The following is a 20,707-nucleotide window of genomic DNA, read 5'->3' as shown; positions in this document are numbered from 1 at the left end:
TGATCAAACTGTTTGGGGTACGTATTTGGCATGGGCCATACCAGGAAACAAACTCTCCTCATGCGTGTCGTGTTATGCTGCTCTGGTATCCCCGATAGGACAATTGTTTATGGACGGATGCATGCAGGCACACAGACGAGACTGAACTTTTATACTGTATATTAGATGGCACAAGGAATATGTCTGTTAGAAACTAAGTGATCATCGCCTGGGTGAGGGTGTTGGCAGACTGCTGTGACAGTCATTTCCAGATGCGAATTGGTTTCGGTGACCGCACAGGGCATAAATGTGGAAGCGCAAGTGTGGCTTGGACATATTGAGTTCCAAGATGATGGCGCTCCACAGCCAATAAGTGAGTCCTGGGAGGCCCTCGTATATTGGGAGTCAATAGCGGCCACTGAGACTGTAACAACGCAAACAGTTCTTAAGTTTTTCTGGGATGACTCGAGTACGTTCAACTGGCTGTACTCATGATGAGGTGTGCACGGATAGAATGGAGAAGGCCCCTCTCAAAGCTTACTCCATCCCAGAAAAGTGAGCCAAACTCACTCATTGTTGAAGTGAACTTGTGGAGCTCTAAATGCTCTCTCACACAGCTCCTACCTGTTTCTTTCTGCATTCAAAAAGCAACCCCCTTATGGCATTGAACAACCACACAGACATTCAATCTCACAAGCAAAATCATCAAATCCTAATGCAATCTACAGTGTCACCATTCGTGACCCTCTCCCAAAGCATGCATCATCTCCCGAATGTCCCGAGTCCCAGGCAAATCAGTGGCGTTGTCCAGACGTTGACCCGGTCAATGGGCTTCGACTTGGTCCTTCAGAGAGTAGTCTTAGAATAGTGTTGCACCTTACTTCACTCTTCTTGCACAGTCAGGGAATGTGCCTCCGATGAAAACCAACGACAGCTGAGTGGGATTGTTGATTCAGACAAAATTCCTGTTTGTTCCGATTTAGCTTTCACATTCTGTCTGTTAAGTTCAACATAATCTTGCATGAAACTATGTAAGTTGGCTCAACTTATACAAAAAAGAAAAGTATATATATATATATATATATATATATATATATATATATATATATATATATATATATATATATATATATATATATATATATATATATATATATCTCTCTCTCTCTCTCTCTCTCTCTCTCTCTCTCTCTCTCTCTCTCTCTCTCTCTCTCTCTCTCTCTCTCTCTCTCTCTCGAGTGCAGCCTGTAGCTGCTGGTTGCATCATTGGTTGGGACGCGGCTATGCCACTGATGCAGTGCCCCCCTTACCAGTACACTGGTGCTCATTTTGCCGACCTCTGAAGGATGGCAGGCTGAGTCAACCTCCTGGTGTATTTTTAATTCAGCCGCCAACGGGTCTTGAACTCAGGACCCTAGGATCCCAAGCCGCCACCCTATCCACTAAACCAACACCAGGCTTAGAAAAGTAACTATAGAAACAACAATGCAACCAAATTCCTCTTTATACAACACACAGGAAACCAATCGAATAATGTAATTAAATAAACATTCCCTTCTTGTCAATATTCATCAAAAGCCTGCCTTTGAGATGTTCTTGAATATACACTTCCTTGGCACGTAATCGTCACCAAACTACGGTTTCATCTGTAACCAAACCAATTCATCTGTAAATTAAACCGGCCTGACGTTTTTGTTTACCAAAAGTTTCATAACTATCCTCTGCTCAAATCATCTCTGCCGTCTCACATGCCGCCATCAACATTTTCAGCACTTGCATTCAAGAGGGAAACACAGGATTATGAATATTGATTATAAACACCATAAAGACAACACTTCAAAATTATTAATCTACATAAACTACTGTGGCATTTATTAACAAAAGTCCGGGTCAAATTAGAATCACCCTCATAAGTAGGTGTGTGTGTGTGTGTGTGTGTGTGTGTGTGTGTGTGTGTGTGTGTGTGTGTGTGTGTGTTTATCCTCAGAGCATGTAAGAGTTACTGGCACATGCCTTGAAAATTAAGCCTGCATTTTATGCAATTTTGCATGCGTACGATTCAGCCATCCAGGGTGATTGAAGCAAAAATAACAATGATGCAGGTCCTTCAGAGGCGGACAGACAAAGATCCAGGAACCAAGGCAGAGGCCTGCTAAAGCTCAGGGAAAGGGCATTTCGGCTGAGGACAAAGTTAGGTTGGCCTTCAAACAACTCGGTGGAGGGAGGACACAAGTGAACTTTCCGCAAAGAAGCGAGCAAGACAAACAGGCGAACTGAAGGCAAGAACAAGTGTTATAACTGTTATTGGAAGAGAGAACAATGCAGATGTGAATGTTGGGCTGGGCCCCCAAAAATAAACAAATGAAATGATACTCAGCAGATTCAACCTCAATACCAGTCAGTCAGTCGAAGAATGGTTTATCAGATCCAACCGAACACAAACAGAGCAAGTTGGTGACCCGAACAACAAAGACTGAAAAATAACAGGAACTTCGTAGGATCACTCGAATAAGAACCTATTATTGTCAAAAATCAAACTGAACATGGTCTTCTGCCTCTTGCAATCTCAATTGCTAAACTTTCATCAGTTGGCCAAATAAACAATTACTACCACACAATTCCAGGTTATTAACCAGTTTTAAAATACAGTACTCTAAAATAGATAAGGGACTATTTCATTTGTTTTAATACAACAAATTCAGCAAAATATACCACAGTAACAAAAAGAACAAAAAATGTTATGAACAAATGAAGAACAATCAAACAGAGCAAATTCAATACAATGGTGATGATATTCAGCCTCAAGAAAAAGAGACCCGCGGCCAAGAGATGAGATCACTGAAAAAACAATAACAACAACAACAACAACAAAAAAACATCCATCTGTTGTGACAAGTCATAAAACGTTCCTTTTGTTTTTGGCAAAAAAGGGAAAACTTGGCCAGTGAAGAAATAGGGCAGCAGACAGAAGCGGAGGGTGATGACATTCCAGGTCTTTATGAAAGTTGTCAAATCGATATTTGCCAGGTCAATAGACACTCGTGCATCTCTACGTTGCCTAAGGTGATGGTCAACCATGTTAGCTGTCGGGTTGACATGACAGCAATCGCTACGACAGTGGCACGGATGGAAATGTACAATGACATTGTGGGGGTGAGCTCTCCTCCTTCACATTCTTCAGCAGTGGCGATGAACAATCAAAATAGTCTTCGATTCCCCATCAGGTGGTAAAAGATACCAGTGTGTTGGATAATGAGTTATCGATCACATCAGCCACAACCCAATCATCATTACTCTTGTTACTATGGAGAAATGCTGCAATTAAATAATTTTCGTTGAAATTCTCCCCTTCTGTGAAAACGTGGTTCGATTCCCAAGTTAAAGCCGCGTGAAAGGTACTCACAAATAAGTTTGAGTTTGCAGGTTAAGCTAGAAAGTGGAATCGAACATTAACTTGCACAGCTTAGCAATGGTCTCATTAGGTATCTGGAGTTAATATCCAGTGATACAGTACAAAGTACAGTTGCTTAAAAGGAATAATTATCATTTCAAATTTGAGAAAGATGATTTGTGTTCTTCAATAACATTGAATCAGCCAGCACACAAAGCTGGCTCGTAAAAAAAACAAAACAAAAGGGGAAAAGTTTACAACGAAGAAGGGTTTACAGAACGTTTTGTCACACATTCGAAGAAACTTGACCCCATGTGGTGGACTTCAAGTGACGGGTACTTCGTGTGATGAAGCTTCTTCGTTCGCATGTCCATGCTGTTCCAGTGTGGGGAATGTACCAAGGAGAAGTTTCAGACTCGCTTTGTATAGTTCTGGATCCGTGTTACCCACAAAGACATGTGAAGAAGAGCCCTAGGGGATGACAGGAGAACTCACAAACGGCTCGTACAAACGGAACACTTATGAATGAGTAGCTGATACCAGCTCGTGGAAAGAGTCTAAATTTCAAGAAGATATTGGCAATCGTACATGTTATTCCGGTATTGCTAATCGTACATTCCAACTTCTGCCTCACTGCTCCTGACCCAATCTCTTACGCCAAAAATGAATATTAAAAATAAGGACAAATGGCTGGGCGCTCACCTGATAGCGGCTGGATGAGATAATCAGGGAACCACTGGAAGGCGTGGATGACCCACAAAATATGTAATGGAGAAAAAGTAAACACGTGTTTTTGGGGGGAAACGCCTGATTTTTTCCTTTATAATGCCGTGAACAAACTTTGGTACCATGGGTGATGAAAGTTGTGATCAAGTTTCATCAAAAATGTGTGTAATTTCTGAGACGAGCAAATACCTATTTTGGAGGGCAACCTCCTCACAGCCTGGTGTTGGCTTAATGGTTAGGTTGGCGGGCTTTGGATCCCAGGGTCCTGAGTTAAAATCTCACTCACCTATTGAATTAATACCAGGTGGGGTTAACTCGGCCTGTCAATCTTTCGAGGTCGGCAAAATGAGTGCCAGCATGTCGGTATCCTGTGTCGGAGTGGAGACTCGTCCAGGATTGTGCCCAATAGCCAAGGAGACTGCTTAGGCAGCACCAACGCTCTGTACAGAGTATGGTCCCAATCTCCCCTCTCCTCCTCCTCCCAGCACCCCCCCGCCTCCCCTCCCACACACTCCCCCATAGACCCCGATTAATTTTAATGTTGTGAGCAAATTTTGGTACATCACAGGTGATGAAGGTTGTGGTCCAGTTTCATCGGAATTGTGTGTGTAGTTTCGGAGAAGAAAGCAAATACATATTTTGGGGGGCAACCCTCCGTTGACCCCCTTCAGGCCCGATTTTTTTTTAATGCTGTGAACAAACTTTGGTACATACCGAGTGATGAAGGTTGTGGTCAAGTTTCATCGAAATTATGCGTGTAGTTTCAGAGAATAAGTTGCAAGTTTTTACTGACTGATGACACGCCATCGCGTAAGCTACCCGGAACTACATACCAGGTGAGCTAACAACAAGCTAGCCTCTCCATTTGTGGAAAATAAGCGACTTGGAAATACAGTTATTCAGTTATTCATTTGCCTAGTTCAAAATAAGCAGAAAAGTTACTTATTTAATAAGAGGATGAATAATGTTCACTTGATAGAGACAAGGTATTATTTTTTCTGACAGCGTCTAAGGCTCATGGAAGCAGAGATGTCAACAAGTCACTAGAGCCAAGTCTCAAATAAAGTCTGAATTCTTTGAGGGCAAGTCTCAATCAATGTACTATTACTTAAATTTGTGTCAAGTCCCACATTTACTTATAAACCTTGGAGTACAAGCTCTGAAATAATGAAGACACAGGGCTTCATTTATTGCAATGTATGTTATGAAAAGCTGTTTTACTCACGTTTTTATTTGTCAACTTCGAGTGGAAATTTTTGACTTTGTTCCCAGAAAAAATAAATTGATGTTAAATTTACTTATAATATCTAGTGTGCCTACATGAGCATATGTAAATGAGACTCGTCAGTAAACTCAGCTTATGTATTAATGGTTTCCGCATTGAACCAAAGCATTCAATATGGAACGGGAAAGGAATTTTAATTAATTCACTTGCATATTTATTATGTATGTTAAAATGAAATGTATAACTTATTAACTTTAATTGTTGTCTTTTCAGATACTGAACTTTTTAATGCTTTCCTTTGAAAAAAGATAGGTAGATATGGGAGCATGCGCGGGAGCAGCGCGTCGCTGCGTCCACTTTCCGTCGGTACTCCAAAGGCCTCCGTCTGGCCACCCCCCAGGCAGGTGCCCTGCCCATCCCCATCTCCTTGAGATGCTGATCAACCTGCTGCAACCACGAAGCATATGGTCGTCCCATTGGCCTTCTCCCCTCACGAGGCTTCCTCACTGAGAGAATATGTTGAGCAGGATCAGCATCAGGAAAGCGAGCTACATGTCCATACAGCTGCAGCTGATGCTCATAGACTATGCAGGTAACAAATCTCATTTGCATCTCTCTCAGCAACCGCTCGTTGGACACAAAGTCTGATCAGTGATAAGCAAGGATTCTCCGAAGAGACCTGGTGCCGAAGGAGTTAAGTCTTCATCTCAGATCCTTTGTCAGAGTCCAAGTCTCACATCCAAAGAGCAACACTGCAAGCACCAATGACCTGAAGACTCAGACTTTCGTCCTCCTGCACAGGAACCTGCAGTGCCACACCCCATGATCCAGTGAATCCAGACGTCTATTGACCTCCGGCTCACAGCAGGCAGAGACATGAATATCACTGCAAGGTTAGTGAATCTCTCTGTGACCTCACCATCCTCACAACAAACAGGTACAGACCAGATAGCAACATCCAAGATGTCATTGAAAGCCTGGATCTTAGTTTTGACCCAAGAAACCCATCGTCCCAGCGGCTCACATTTCTCATGCAGCACCTCGAGGGCCCCACAAGGACATCCAGTGTTTCCTCAAGGACGACTGCATCATCTGCGAAATCAAGGTCAGAGATCTAAACATTCAGAAGCGATGCACCGCAACTTGATCGCTCTGACATCTTCCCCAGAATCCAGTCCATGCGTTGAAGAGTGTGGGGGCCAATACACACCCATGAGAAACTCCAGTGACAACTGGAAACAAAGATCGATCAACTTTGGTGGCACCCCACGAAGACCAAGAATCCTCAACAGGGCATCCCGATTAACTGAATCAAATGCTTTGCAGAGATCAACATAGGCTGCAAGCAGCTACTGCCAAAACTCTCCTCTGCGTTCGACGAGGACCCGAATAGCAAGGATACAGTCAATCGTTGACCTCTTTGGTGTAATGTCAGTCTGCTCCGGGTGCTGGTGCTCGAGCACATGGTGGCGCACCCTTTGAAGAATTATCCGAGCAAAGACCTTGCCTGGCAATGAGAGCAGCATCACCCCTCAATAGTTGTTGCAGTCCTGGCGGTCACCCTTCCCTTTCCAGAGAGGGACAACGAGGCCCCTTTTACGGTGAGTTGGGATGATGCCTGTGTTCACAACAAAGTACAGAACTGCATGCAACGATACCGGTGCAGCATTTTCACCAGACTTGAGAAGTTCAGCATGGATGCCATAGATCCCTGGGGCTTTAGCCCCTTCCAACTGGCTTACCGCAGCCTATGTTTCCACAAACGAAGACGGTTCACAGTTGATTGTAGGATCAGCAATGGGGATAGTTATACCCGACATCCAACTCAACAGCTGGCAGGTAGTCAGCCTGGTATAGCCGCTCGAAGTAACCGGCCCAGTGGGCCTTCACTTCGGATTCCACTGTCAAGAGTCCACCACCCTCTGCTCTAACATCTGCACACCGAGGAACAAGCTTGGAGGAACGGAATGCATGAATTCCTTTGTAAGCAGGACGAGAATCACGCGTCTGGAGGTGATGCTCTACCTCTTCACAGATTCCTCACACATAGGCCTCCTTGTCTGCCCTCAGCACACCTACAGTCTCAAGTCGATTTTGTTAAGTCCAAGTCGAGATGCGAGTTGCAAAATGTTGCGCTTCGAGTCAACGACTCTGCATGAAGGAGCTGTCACACAAATCACGCAAACATGTGCAGACAGACAGAAAGGCAACACTACACTCAACTGTTTTAAATATCAGACACAAACAGCCAGTGACCTCGGGGGAAGTGCCGTAACTTTGCATATCAACATGTGTGCTATCGACGCCATACTGGGTTGCCACTTTCCTCACCGCAGACAGCAGTGCGACCGAGGAGATGTCTCTCCCTAAACCCACACCGCCCCCACCACACCCAGTGAGATGCCAACCTCCGTGGTTTATCCATACCCTATCCTCTAAATGCTGTGCGTAAAGCAAGGAAGCAGCAGCAGCAACCATTATTGAAGGCTTTGGTATGACTCAACCAGGATCGGAATGGAACTACCGGCCTCCCAGACTCAGAGTGGACGCCGAATCACAATGCCACCAAGTCTATTATAGATACTTTTTCTTAACTGTATTTTGATATCGATAGATACAACTAATTAAACAACTTTAATTAATTTGACACTAACGACAAGCTCAAAACGAGCTTACGTTGCTGCCCAAATATTATATCAGAGCAAAGCAGATTTGGTGTGAACAATGTTCAAGGTCCTAAAACACAAACAGAAATTCAATGGCAATGTAAATTTTAGCTTGAAAAATAAAAGGTGAAATCTCAACAGAAAATAACCTCATTGCTATGAACAACTTCCATTGAAAACAACAAAGAAACAACTGTACAATAAAATAGAGTGCTTGTGTGAGTGTGGATTTCAACGTACAGCATATTCAAACGGATAATGCAAACGGAAGCATTTTCAAGCAGGCAATGCTGAGTATAACAGAAATGCAGAGAACGTCTGGCATTTCTGGAACTCATATCTGATGACAGACACCAAGCTTCACCCGAGCACTTTGTAAAAGGCATGTGTTTTATGATTTGAAATATCGAGAGGGCACCTTGCCACGAAGCAAGCTCCTGCGAAAGGCCACGTCTTGCCGACAGCACAGCGCATGGCGGAAGGGTACTCCAGGATTCAGCAAACCATTCCGCTCCCTATACCGTGCCAAGGAAGCACGACTTAATCCACCCAGATCGGGCTCAAACATCACCTGCACTTCTATGAGTAGAACAGACATGAGAATCATAGTTTGTTAGAAATTGTAAAGTGTACCGATTAAAGGAGTGAGTTTGAATGAATTAATGGATGTGGCAGGGCAAAATAAAACAAAATATAAAAAATGAATTAACATGCCAATGGTACATCATTTTATCTCCATTTTACCCGAGCTGAAGGAGAGGGTATTGCATTTGGGTCTGTTTGTTATTTGTAAAATCGAAGATTTTTCAAGTACATTGGGGTTAGATCGACTTTGTTATTCTGTCTGTCTATCTCTGTTTATCACCGACAGGTCAAAATTTTAAACCGATCTTCACGAAATTTCACCACATGCTCGAGTTTGTCGGAAGGAAGAAGCCTATTGTTTTTGAAGTCAAAAGGTGAAAAGGTCAACATAGGCCAAAGGTCAACAACAGGTGAGATTTCTGAATTCCTCACTTTTCATCTGATTGACTTGAAATTTAAAAAGGATTTATATTTCAGTTCACAGAATTCAACCACCAATTATTTTGGAGGTCAACATAGGTCAGATTTCTAAAATTGTCAATTTTCATCCGATTCACTTGCAATTTAAAGAGGAGTTGCATATTTGGTCATTGAATTCAACCACCAATTCTTTTTTAGGTCAAATCTGTTTTATGCATTTTGCAAGTATCGTGGTCTGCACGACGTCTTCTTCTTGTTTGTCGGCACAGAACTTTCGTGCTTTTCTCCGCAAATGCTTGTCGGATCGAGACAAAAAATTCACCATAGGACCGACTACTCATGGAGAATGTATTATTGATAATTATGATGTCATAGGTCACATGGTGTGGCAGCCATGTTGGAAAACCTTTGGATCTCTGAATCTCCAAGGAAAAAATTGAAACTTGGCACATGGCAAGTACTCCGCATGGGGAATAAGTGTGATTTTTTCGTGATGTCATAGATGCCTTCATTATGATGTCACAATTGCATATGCAAAATGCTACATCTGATCAGTATGAAAATTTTTGAGTGTCATCTAAGGATAAAATAGTCAACTGCAAAAAAAATTGATGATGTTATCAGTCGCATGATTTGGTAGCCATATTGTTTTGTTTTTTTTAACCTTCAAAAATCTTCTCTGAAGTGGCTGAACAGATCGAGGCAAAACTTTACATGTATGACTGCCTATCCATGAGGAACAAAAGATTCACACATATGATGTTATAGGTCACATGGTTTGGCAGCCATATTTGATTTACCTTAAAACCTAAAAAAATCTTCTCCAGAATGGCCTGACAGATGGAGGGGAAACTTCACACAAATGTTCCTCAAGCCATGCGTGTACAAGTTTGCTAAGGAATAACTGATAAGTCACATGGTTTGGCAGCCATATTGGATTGAAGAAAAATATTAAATAATGTTTTCTCTGGAACCGCTTAATCAATCAACATGAAACTTCACAATTTTTATTTAGTCGTGTTGGGGAATACATATTTTAAATTTCAACTTGATCGGACACATGGTATGGCAGCCAGAACGAATTAAATTTTTGATCTGGGCTCTTTTTGATTCACCTGATTTTTTTCTTTCAATAAGGCTCACTTGGCTGTGCCTGGATGGGTTTGAGGGTAGTGCAGCAGCAGTTGAAATGTGAATCCTATCCCGGGTCCTCCTGATGACTTCATCTCCGCTTTTTGCTTGTTTGGGTTCTTTCCGATTCCTCCAATGTAAGACTGTACCAATTTGGTGTTCCATTTAATTTGAATTGAGTTTATTTTAATCCCATTCTAAATTCAGTTGAATAACAATTTAAAAAACGTCATGGGTCAGGGTCAAGTGTCCATTCAAAGCGGGGTTGCATCAAAGTGGGACGTCTTGGTTCCTGGTCATCACTGCCAGCAGTTATAAAGTGGCAGTTCTACTTCTACTTATGTCTCTTATTAATTACATAACACTGACGAGGGTCTGCAATCTCTAATTGCTCTTTTTCTTGTTGGATAAGAGTCAGAATGGAACTACCAGCCTCCAGTGCAATAATGAATATGCCAATGGAGTTTAGAATTCAGCCAGGAAAAAAAACCATGGCTTACTTCAAATATCGACAAAGGAATGACAACAGACAAGAAAGTCGTTTTGACATACTCTGTGGTTGCATCCAGATGTGCATCACCAACGGCAGCAATTATTACAAATGCTTCCTTGTGGGGTTTTCACTCATAGTCTCAGAACTCATGAGCAAGCAACACATGCAACTATTTGCTCCAACTTGGCAAACTATGTAAACATAGCATTATTTTTACTTTAAAAAAACAAAAGTAAGAAATGAGCTTTTACCTGTGGCACTGACACTTTCACTGCAAACCTCACGTATCCTCTCAGTTAGCTCGAGGCCAGCCAGACGTCGGGACACGCCTACGTTGCAAAGTAGAGCTGCCGGAGTAAATCGGAGCAAGGCCGAAGTCGATCTTGCTTCCTCAATGGCTTGCCGAGGATCCACAAGTGGCCGTTCTTTGACGACTTCCTCAGAGGCTCCAACACTAGTCCTTAATTGTGGATTCAACTGTTTGAGACTGGACCAGTCGACTTCAATAACATCTGCTGGGTCTAAAAAGAAAGATAATTACTTCAATAAAATTTTGGTTAGGTTGTCCTGAGAGAATTAAGACTCAACTATAGTGTGTGGACTGGTATCATAAGTAGATCATATCAGGCAGAGCAAGCAAATGATCACTTTCCTTGAACGTCATAAATTAGCCAGCTAGGATTTTACTGGACAATCAAACAGTTACATGGCAACTCCCCTGAAATTAGCTCAGCTTTCAAAAGGTTTGAATCCAAATCCTTGGTATTCCTACCATCAGCTGAATTTGGACCCACAACCTCTCGGATCGCAGTCCAGTGTCATAGCCACGAGGCCATTAGCATACCACATCATTTGATTGCAATCTATGATGCCGAGAACAAGCAAGTGATGCCAAAAGAGCCTTTATAGGTTACGAAGAAGAAGAAAAAAAAAGAAGAAAAAAAAGAAGAGATGAATTGTTGAACAACTTCAATAACATGGGTGCAAACAGTTTAAACAGAAAGTAACCACACTAACCTGGAAAAGGCCTGCCCGATTGAGATCCGCTACTCGTAAGCCCAGTGATGCCAGTCTCAGCAAGCATCTCCTCCAGCTCATCATCACTGATTGGTTCATACTCTTCAAAAGCCAATAGTGGTTCCACCATTTTATCAGCTGAAACACAGGAACCTTTGCATCAAACCCACTATTATTGAAGCAATGACTTGAAAAGTCCTTAGAAGTTAAATTTACTTTACGAGAAACACCCACTCCCTACGGGTGCGACCGGGGAGGGAGGAGGGGTGGAGGGGGAGGGGTGATCACGTATACACATGTGCACCATGTGGACGGCGGTTTGTCAATATCCTTATTGTTTAATGGCCACAATTATTCCAATGTTATTATGGGGTTGGCTGTGGGAAGCTTGGCCCAAGTCTTTCACCAACCAGCTGGCCAGGCATGACGTTTGACTAGGGTTAAGGCAGGAATTTGTAATTTGCTCAGGGTACTGCCGATAGCTCACCTACTCTTCGTGAAGGAGACCGTGGGATCGTTAAAGTCCACCAACTAATGCTGGCAGACGGGACTCCAGTTTAACATATATCCGAGGAATGGCACACACATTGATGAATCACCCTGCCTTTGAAACACGGGGATGACGGGATGACAGCTGGGTTGGGATTCAAACCCAGTCAAGACAGCTTAGAGGAGAGTGTGCATCGCTTGAGGCCCTCCTGCCAGCCCCATTATTAATATTATCATTTTGACATTATCATTGGATGGAAATGACCAATTAATTTGTGGTTATAATAATTTTGATGAAAAATATAACTTGGATGACATAGAGGCTGGAGTCGGGATTGGAGGAAGATGTATCAACAACCTAAGGTATGCTGATGATACCACTCTGTTGGCAGAAAGTAAAGAGGACTTGATTAAACCGCTGCAGCCAGTGAAGAAAGAAAGTGAAAAGGCTGATCTTTATTTAAACCTCAAAAAATTATTAAAATCTTGTCAACTGAGAACATCGACGTGTTCAGAGGGGCGTGTTCCATTACCAATCAGCTCGTAGAGCGTTCACCAAGTAGCTTAACCACTCAAGCAAGCACTCCTACTAAATGGTTGATAAGGAACGGCTGTGTTGGCAAGCAATAGCAAGCTGATTGGTAATGGTACACACCTCGAATGGATTGCGTAAAGGCTGCAACCAAGCTGTCTCTGCCAGAGCTTCAGAAAACAGTGCAGGATTGGGATGTTTGGAGACATCTGATCATGAATGTCACCAGAAATCGGCCACGACTTGACGGAACTGGATAACTGGTAATAATCAGATAGGTGTGTAGACCAGTGACTGTTAGCCGATATACTGCCCATGTGTAAGTACGTTGAATTTTCTCCAAATGTCCCTCTGGCGAGTATCAAAATGCTAACTAGCCTTAGGAATATGGTAATGCATCAAAGAAAGGTCAAAATTGTGATGTCAGGGTGTCGGTGGCAATGGTGGCAATATCACACATCAAACTTGAAACCATGGCCAGGAGAAATCACATATGAGGCCCAAAGATATGTTATAAACATCCATATACTGTCCACCTATAATGTGGTGACTCGAAAAATCGGATAGGCAATGGGATTCATCATTCATGCATAAAGACTCATGCAAGCAGCTTTGTTAAGTAAAGATCATTACCGCTTACCTCGAGGCCTAGAAAGTCGAGGCGGCTCTGATCCGTTTGTCTGAGGGAGACGCGATAAGTATGGACTGTCTTAATCACGTCGAGTTCCCTCCAAACTTCTTCCAGTTTAATAGCGACTGTTTAAAAATGTGATGGTATGTTGGACAGAATTGACTGAATCGTTTGTGGTTATAATAATTTTTACGTCAGGAAGGTGTGCCCCATTAAACGCCATGATAACCTATTATACACCTCAAAACGGGGTTCGTCCAATGCGCAAAACCCCCGAGAGGAGGGGGGGGGGGTAAGTTAAAGCACAACAACCTCCATCGTGTGACCCTTCGTCTTCCTGTCAAGTTTGGTTGTGATTGGATAAGTAACAACCAAATGTATCGCAGTCAAAAAAACAGACAGACACCAAATTACGTATTTTAGTAGGATATCAAAGAAATTATATGGGAAATCATAAAAACTTGGAAAAACAATTCATCAATGTAGAGCTTTCAAAACAGTACAAAAGACAAACAAGCGACTTGAAACGAAACGTGACAGCAGCATTAAACAGCAGACACTTAAGACAATAATCAGAACTGTGAGTGATATATTCAGCCTTTGACTCCATCCCATCATGGGAAGATGATGAAGATCCTAGATCAGCGTTCATCAACTTGTGAAGACGATTTTGAATATGTAGAGCAATACACATGCCAATACACTCTCACCGATGGAGAAACGCAGCTTTTGGAAATTCTTGCCAGAATACAACAGGAAGATACCCTTGTGGAAAAGATTCAGATTTATAGAGGGATTGATTATTTATGCCTTAAAAACACTCACCTTCAATTGCCTCTGCAGAAGTGCTGGCACTTGGAATCCCAAGATCAGGGGTAAGAGCCAGAGAAGATGCCTTGCTAATGTTGAGAACAACATCAGATAAAAGCACTGATGCTGGGGTGGTCTCGGTTTCAGGCAGACGGTCAACATCACGATGATGACTGTCACGAGATGAAGGTCGGGAGCGAGAGTGCCTCGAACCTTCAGGAGAGCAGGGCCTCGAACCTCTGTTCCGAGGAGAATCCCTACGAACTGGCTCACCATAGCAGGAAAAAGACCTTGGTTAATCAAGAAAGAAAAACCTTCTTAAATACAAACGTTTCCAGACTACTCTTTTTATTAACAGAGGAACTTGCAAAGATTGCACGGTCCGCTGAACTCGCATTACTGAGCTCAATAATTTCATAACACCGCGTCTGAGACATGGAAGCCCCAAGCGCTGGAGACATATATTACACAACGGGGATTTCTCACATATTTTCCTTTCGTTCTAAATGACAGGAAAGAAAGGATCTCCAGACACGCTGATTTAAACGTGCAATATTTTTCACATTATTAATAAATAACAGGCACCATGTACATAATACATAGACAAAATAATCAATCCCTATCCCCTGGGAACATTTCTGAACAAAGCCCTTACAAGATGAATATCGAGTCAAAACACAAAACATACCAACCTTATCTCTTGCCACAAGCCTTAAATACGTACCATATATTGAGGGGATGATGGCAGAAAATTAATTATATAAGACCTGAAAGCAAGGGATGGATAAATAAGAGGCGATAAGGATTAGGAAGGATGGGTGATGAGGCTTGGCCTGTGTGTTAAACATTCGGCGTGGCCTATTCCCTGTGGCAACTCGGGCCCAGCAGCTCACCAGCAGAGTCGGGCAAGCACAGAGGCACACGTACAGGCAGATTGTATTGCACTTGTGCAGGCAGATGTTGTCGGCTGAACAAGCGAGCAGAACGTGAGACTGGGACATTCAGGCAGGACAAGGAGCAAGCGAGCAGAACGTGAGAATGGGACATTCCCGCAGGACAAGGAGCAGGACACTGGCGAATAAACCAACCCGCTCTTTTTTTTTTCAATACACCAATCAATTTTCTCCAACTGCATGAACTCACCCTCCCACTTCTTCTCTCAGCACCCTTTGGCTCTACATATAGCTGCACGAAGGGTAAGCAGTGCACACCCCTTCGTGCAGCACAGTCCCATCCACCAATACATGCTCTATGGCCCCACTAATGGCAATGAGGAACCATGCCGTTTTAGGCCCACAGTGGGTATAACGAAGCAAAAAAGAATCGGGGGAATGGGAAGAGCGTGGTTTGCGGGAGGAGTCACACCACTATATTTAACCCTGCTAATGGTTACACAAGAATTGTTAATTTGTTCATTGTTCACCAGAATAAAAATCAAAGGATTCCATGTGTAAAAATCTGGCAAACACTTCAAATCATTGTATTCACACACTGATTCCATATACATACACCCCCTACACCCCCAATGCATGTTACAACATACTACACAAAGAAAAAGGAGAGTAAGAGACAAAAGACAAATCAACAAAGTAAGAGACAAAAAATAACACCTGAGGGTCACAGAGGTCATACAGCACCATGACCTAAGTGCTTCTATGAGAAGGCTAGATGGGCTGACCCAAGCAACCACTTTTCTTATTGAATACCCCATACCCTGCATAATTACCAGATTGATGAACAGATATCAATGAGTTTGTAAATTTATTTGACTTCGTGTTCTCATGTTTTGTGCTAGATCTCATTAACTCATTATAGATCTCATTAACTTGGGGTTGGAGGCTCATACAGCATGTATTGTTGACCCAACTTTTCCCACGAATAATCAAACTCAGACTTGACACTTCAAGGATAATTATGCTCCCTCTGTGGCATGCTGGCAGATTAATCACAATTATTTGACCACTTAAAATTAAAAGTATCACGTGCAGCAAGCAGAAGCACATACTTAATGTCGTCAATGCTACCAATGATAAATATTGTTGTAAGGTACATCTATCGTCTTCCTAAAACAGAAGGGACCAACATTCAAATGTTTCTCGGATGCAAAAACAAAACCTATTTTGCATTATGGAAATAAAATGCATAATGGAAATAAGTTAACATCTTCAAACAAGCAATCTTGTTATTATGGATGGCCATATTTGAAGGAGAGACTCACCAGAACTAGGAAGAGGCTCCTCATCTCGGAGATGTTGTAGACGGCGATAATGAAGTCGTTCCGGGCTGCGGCAAGATCTTCGTGGCATCCTCCTCTCTCTGTTGCGGCCAACTTCTCGGCTCGACTCGGGGGAAGCAGATCGACGTTGCTGACTGGAAGTATGGCTTCGAGTACTTCCTCGGCTACTGCTGCGTATGTGCCGCTCTCCAATTTCAGATGACCGGACCACACGGCCTCGCAAGTCATCTGCTCGTGATATACTGTCCTCCAATCGTACCCTGTCCTTAATTTTCTCATCTTCCCCTTCGGTCCGTGCTGGAACTTCTTCATCTGACCAGTCACTGAAAACCTCACTGCTCAGTGGAGCTTCACGTGGGAAGCATTCAGGGGGCTGTATTGGTGGGGGAAGTGGTAATGGAAGAGGCGGTGGTGTCAAAGTGCCTCGACGGCGTTTGCACAAGTGCATCCGTTCCTCTGACGGGGAGATGTCACGACTACGTTTGCGGTCAATTGGCAAAGATGTCCGTACAGCATTCAAGATGGTTGCCACAGGTACAGCACCGGGTGGAGGACCACACATGAGCGGCAATGGGTGTGGCAGGTTTACAGCAGGCAACGTGGGTGGCGTACGTGATTCTAAGCATATCCGCTGCACAAGCCGGTGTGATGGCTCAGTCACTTTGCGGTAGCGCTGCAGAAAGCGTTTCCGTATTGGAGGAGCAAGGGAAGACTTCAGCCAACCTGTGTCATGCGCTTTCACCTCTTCAACTGCAAATGATTTCAAACGCTCCTGTTAAAAGACCAAGAGAGTTAGAATCTCCACAGACCTGGACACATTGTTACATCCAATGACATTATGGCCTTCAGTATAACTACTACTATGGATTTATGAAAATAACTGGTTTGCCTTCAATGAAAACAGTAGACATGCAAAAGCCTGTAAAACCAACACATTTGGTCATAACATTCTGGCAAAAAAGCGCCAATGAAAAGCATCTCTGTCTCAAAAGGAAGACAGGATCACCAGTCAGCAAATAATATGAAGAAAGTACTTTTCATTTCAAAAAGCACAAAGCAACTAATTGTAATGTATAACCAGTGGAAGAATGCTTTGAGGGTTGCAAGATCTACTGAAGATACAGGACAAATAAGAGATAAGGAGAATGAGCTTTTAGGAAGAAGGAAAGTATTGTTGCATTGAAGACGGAGAGGTCGAATGAAATTGTAGATATTGCAGTCGAAACATGATGGATCAAGATTACGGATAACAGAAACGGCAATATTACTTAAGGTGTTGTCACAGTTTTGTTAACCAATAACTGAACCATCAGCTTCTCCTAGCTTCCCATGGTTGTTAGCCTCCCTCAATCAACCTTCTGCTGATTTCATCTAAAGGCCCGGTCACACCTTGACGTTTTAGCCAGCGATGGCAACGTATTAAAATGTATGTAAAACGCTGGCTGACGTTGAACTTTTGATGTTTTTTTTTTTTAAGATTCGGACGTATTCATAACGAGTTGGTCGTATGCATAACATATTAGTAATGGACACAGAACGTTTCGTTGTGTTATAGATAACTTATACCAACGAATGCTGAACCTGTTGTTGGCCTGCACAACCTATGCCCAACGATAGTCTAACTTCGGCATAGCGCGTTGCACGCATCGCCGACGATGTCGTGACGTAGCCTATTAAAAGGCTGACGCACAACGATTCGAATCATAACTGCCGTAGAAATGGAAGTGACAACATCGCGGTCACACCTTGGCGATCTTGCCAGCGTATGCCGACCTAAGAAAAATGTGTCTAAAACGTTGGGGGCACGTCAAATACGGTATGAGTAAGTTTGGTATACGTGAGTAGAACGCTAAAGTATGCTATCATACGTCGTAGTAAGTAGAGTACGTCAATAAATTTTCAACATGTTCAAAATTTTACGATGTACTCGGCGTATGACACACGTTCCGCATGCGATGGGGATAAGTTTTACACACGATATGCGGACGCTTACACACATCCACAAAGGCTACTTATAAGCTACTCATAAGTCGAAACATGTCGCGGTAATGTCTTTTTTACGCGAAACTTATTTCTAACTTATGTTTGACGTGCTTTGAACCAATTCTTTACGTAGTCCCAACACACATCGACGTATGTAGACGTATTCCAATGACGTCTTCCGGTCGACAAAAAAAAAAAAATGAATGTGTTTCTAGCTTACAACTGTCATATAAAGACGTGTTCCCAGCGGTTTTGGGAATTGGTATATAAAAATGCTGCTCATAAAAGGGGAACCCAACAGTGTTTTTGAGTTCCTTTTTGAGTCGATGTCCATGTCAGCAGTAACAGTATCAGTATCAGTATCAGTATTAGTATTAGTAGGAGTTTGTTCATGTTGGCAGTAGTAGGTGAGTGTGAGGGGGAGGGTGTGGGTTATGATGGATCGTCCTTGCGTCCGCGTGTCCACGGGTAGGTTCATAGGCTGCCACTCAACGATTTAAATGGTTGCATCTCCACTATTGAAAGTAGAAGCTTGCGCTCAACAATTGGATTTTTTTTACACTCAACGACTTTTAAACGGTACCACTCAGCTATTTTCATTGTTTACAATGAACAATTTAAATTGCTGTCACTTGCCTTTGTTTTTTGACGCTGGGGTTTGGAAATTTGAAGCGTTTCTTCTGAACGTGTTAAAACGCTCAAACTCGACTATTTTAAATAGACGCTGCCGATGGACAATTGGAATCATAGCCAAGCTAGACATCGAAGTGTGAACATCCTCATCATGCCGAAGAAAAGTTTGAAGAATGCTGCAAATAAGTGTCCTGGCCATGGCCGTGGACGCTGACGCAAGGACGATCCATTATACCGACGTCTTTCAGCCTATGAGTAACTTAAAAGTAACGTCTGTCGATGTGTGGCAACGATCGCGTAACGTGCCAACAACACGTTAATCATAGGTTAGAAATAAGTTTCGGGTACGCTAAACATTACATCGGCGTGTCTCAACTTATGATTAACTTACAAGTAGCATGTGTTGACGTCTGTCAACGATCGCAGACCGTGCACACAACTTGTGGCCAGCGTTGCGGAACGTGTGAGTCATACGCCGGCATACGTCGTGAAATTTCAAGCATGAAAAAATTTGAGGACAACCAAAAAGTACAACGTTTAAAGCCAACGTACAACGACGTATGGCAGTGTTCTTCAGCGTGCTCTCAATGTTATCAAAACTTACCCATAACGTATTCAACGTGTGCCAGCGTTTTAGAAAAAAAATTCAAAAATCGGCATACGTTGGCTAAAACGTCAAGGTGTGACCGGGCCTTAAACTGATAGAAAACTGGCTCAAAAACAGGAAACAGAGTTTACCAATTAACCTAAATATGTATTTGAACATAGTAGGTAAGTATGGTACATCAGAGCAGATGTAACTAGTGCAGGACTGTAAGGCTATTTCTGGGTCCACTACTATGAATAATTTATACAAATAAATATCGGTAGATTTAGGTTATCTGAATTTTTCCAATGACAGTAAGCTCGGGGATAAGATAAATAACTGGGATGAGTGGAAACAGGACAGGATAGTTTGGATTATTTAGGGGAATGGGCCAGCAATTGGCAGATGCAATTGGTGAAAACAATAGTTATAGAGATCATTTCATTTTAGTGCATAGATTCTACAAGAAAATCAGGAAAATGGTTTAAGAATATTTGGAGACAAAACTCGAGCAGGCAGCAAAGTATCAGGCAGAAAAAAATAAGCAAACAAAGCTTTAAGATACATCATAAAGGTATTATTTTTAAGTGAAAGGAAGTAATACTAAAAATCCATCAAGAGTATCATGTGCAGTTTTCATAACATCATCATACTCAGCTGTTGTGCTTTCCTCTTAAAAGCATACCTCAATGGAAGCATCTCTCTCACTGTCTGGACTACGCAGAACTCTGTTCTTTCCTCTGCGCTCGCTCTCAATTCGGGGACGACCCGGGGGCAGAACGACCTGGCTAGATAATCGCCGCTCCACTGCGGGGTCAATGGTAAAGTGAAATAACTTTGTATCGAAATTCACCCTCCCTACAAGCATCGAAATTTTATGGCTGTAAATTGACTTGATCAGATTCCCATCAGATCTGTTTTATATATGGAAAAAGATTGCAAGACATGCAAACAGTCATCACCACCAACTGAGCTTCATTACCACAGTCTACCCACCACGATCCTCATCACTGTTGGTATCATCGCTTGAAGGGGAGTCATGAGTGCGTTTCGATACTTGCTGTGGGCTAGTACTGCCTCCATCTCTCATCCGCTTCCTGTGAACAATACCATATTTATCACTATAATACTGTAGTTTAAGCAAATTTCAGTCCATGCTTGTGTTTTGTTTACA

The 20,707-nt window shown here is 42.6% G+C and overlaps 1 protein-coding gene across 3 annotated transcripts in view; it reads right to left on the bottom strand.

Annotated features, from left to right (window-relative positions):
- Window positions 1-2,380: 2,380 nt before the first annotated feature.
- LOC147026183 (uncharacterized) overlaps window positions 2,381-20,707 on the bottom strand; it is a 112,720-nt gene continuing 94,393 nt past the window's right edge. For 2 of the 3 annotated variants that reach the window (XM_085881310.1, XM_085881312.1), the window contains exons 16-24: window positions 20,530-20,630; window positions 20,219-20,340; window positions 16,314-17,103; window positions 14,989-15,087; window positions 14,111-14,359; window positions 11,634-11,771; window positions 10,868-11,137; window positions 8,406-8,566; window positions 2,381-3,841 (exon numbers count right to left, since the gene is read on the bottom strand). In XM_085881310.1, the coding sequence (XP_085737436.1) occupies window positions 3,695-3,841; window positions 8,406-8,566; window positions 10,868-11,137; window positions 11,634-11,771; window positions 14,111-14,359; window positions 14,989-15,087; window positions 16,314-17,103; window positions 20,219-20,340; window positions 20,530-20,630 (2,077 nt within the window). In that variant the 3' untranslated portion in view covers window positions 2,381-3,694. The remainder of the gene's footprint in view (window positions 3,842-8,405; window positions 8,567-10,867; window positions 11,138-11,633; window positions 11,772-14,110; window positions 14,360-14,988; window positions 15,088-16,313; window positions 17,104-20,218; window positions 20,341-20,529; window positions 20,631-20,707) is intronic. The other variant, XM_085881311.1, reaches the window with a different exon arrangement.

Source organism: Eptatretus burgeri, chromosome 5 (genome assembly GCF_056783735.1).
Source record: "Eptatretus burgeri isolate ZD-2024b chromosome 5, Ebu_testis_v1, whole genome shotgun sequence".
Taxonomy (NCBI): Eukaryota; Metazoa; Chordata; class Myxini; order Myxiniformes; family Myxinidae; genus Eptatretus; species Eptatretus burgeri.
The sequence above is the reverse complement of the archived record's forward strand: the minus strand, read 5'-3'. Positions and strand labels throughout refer to the sequence as shown.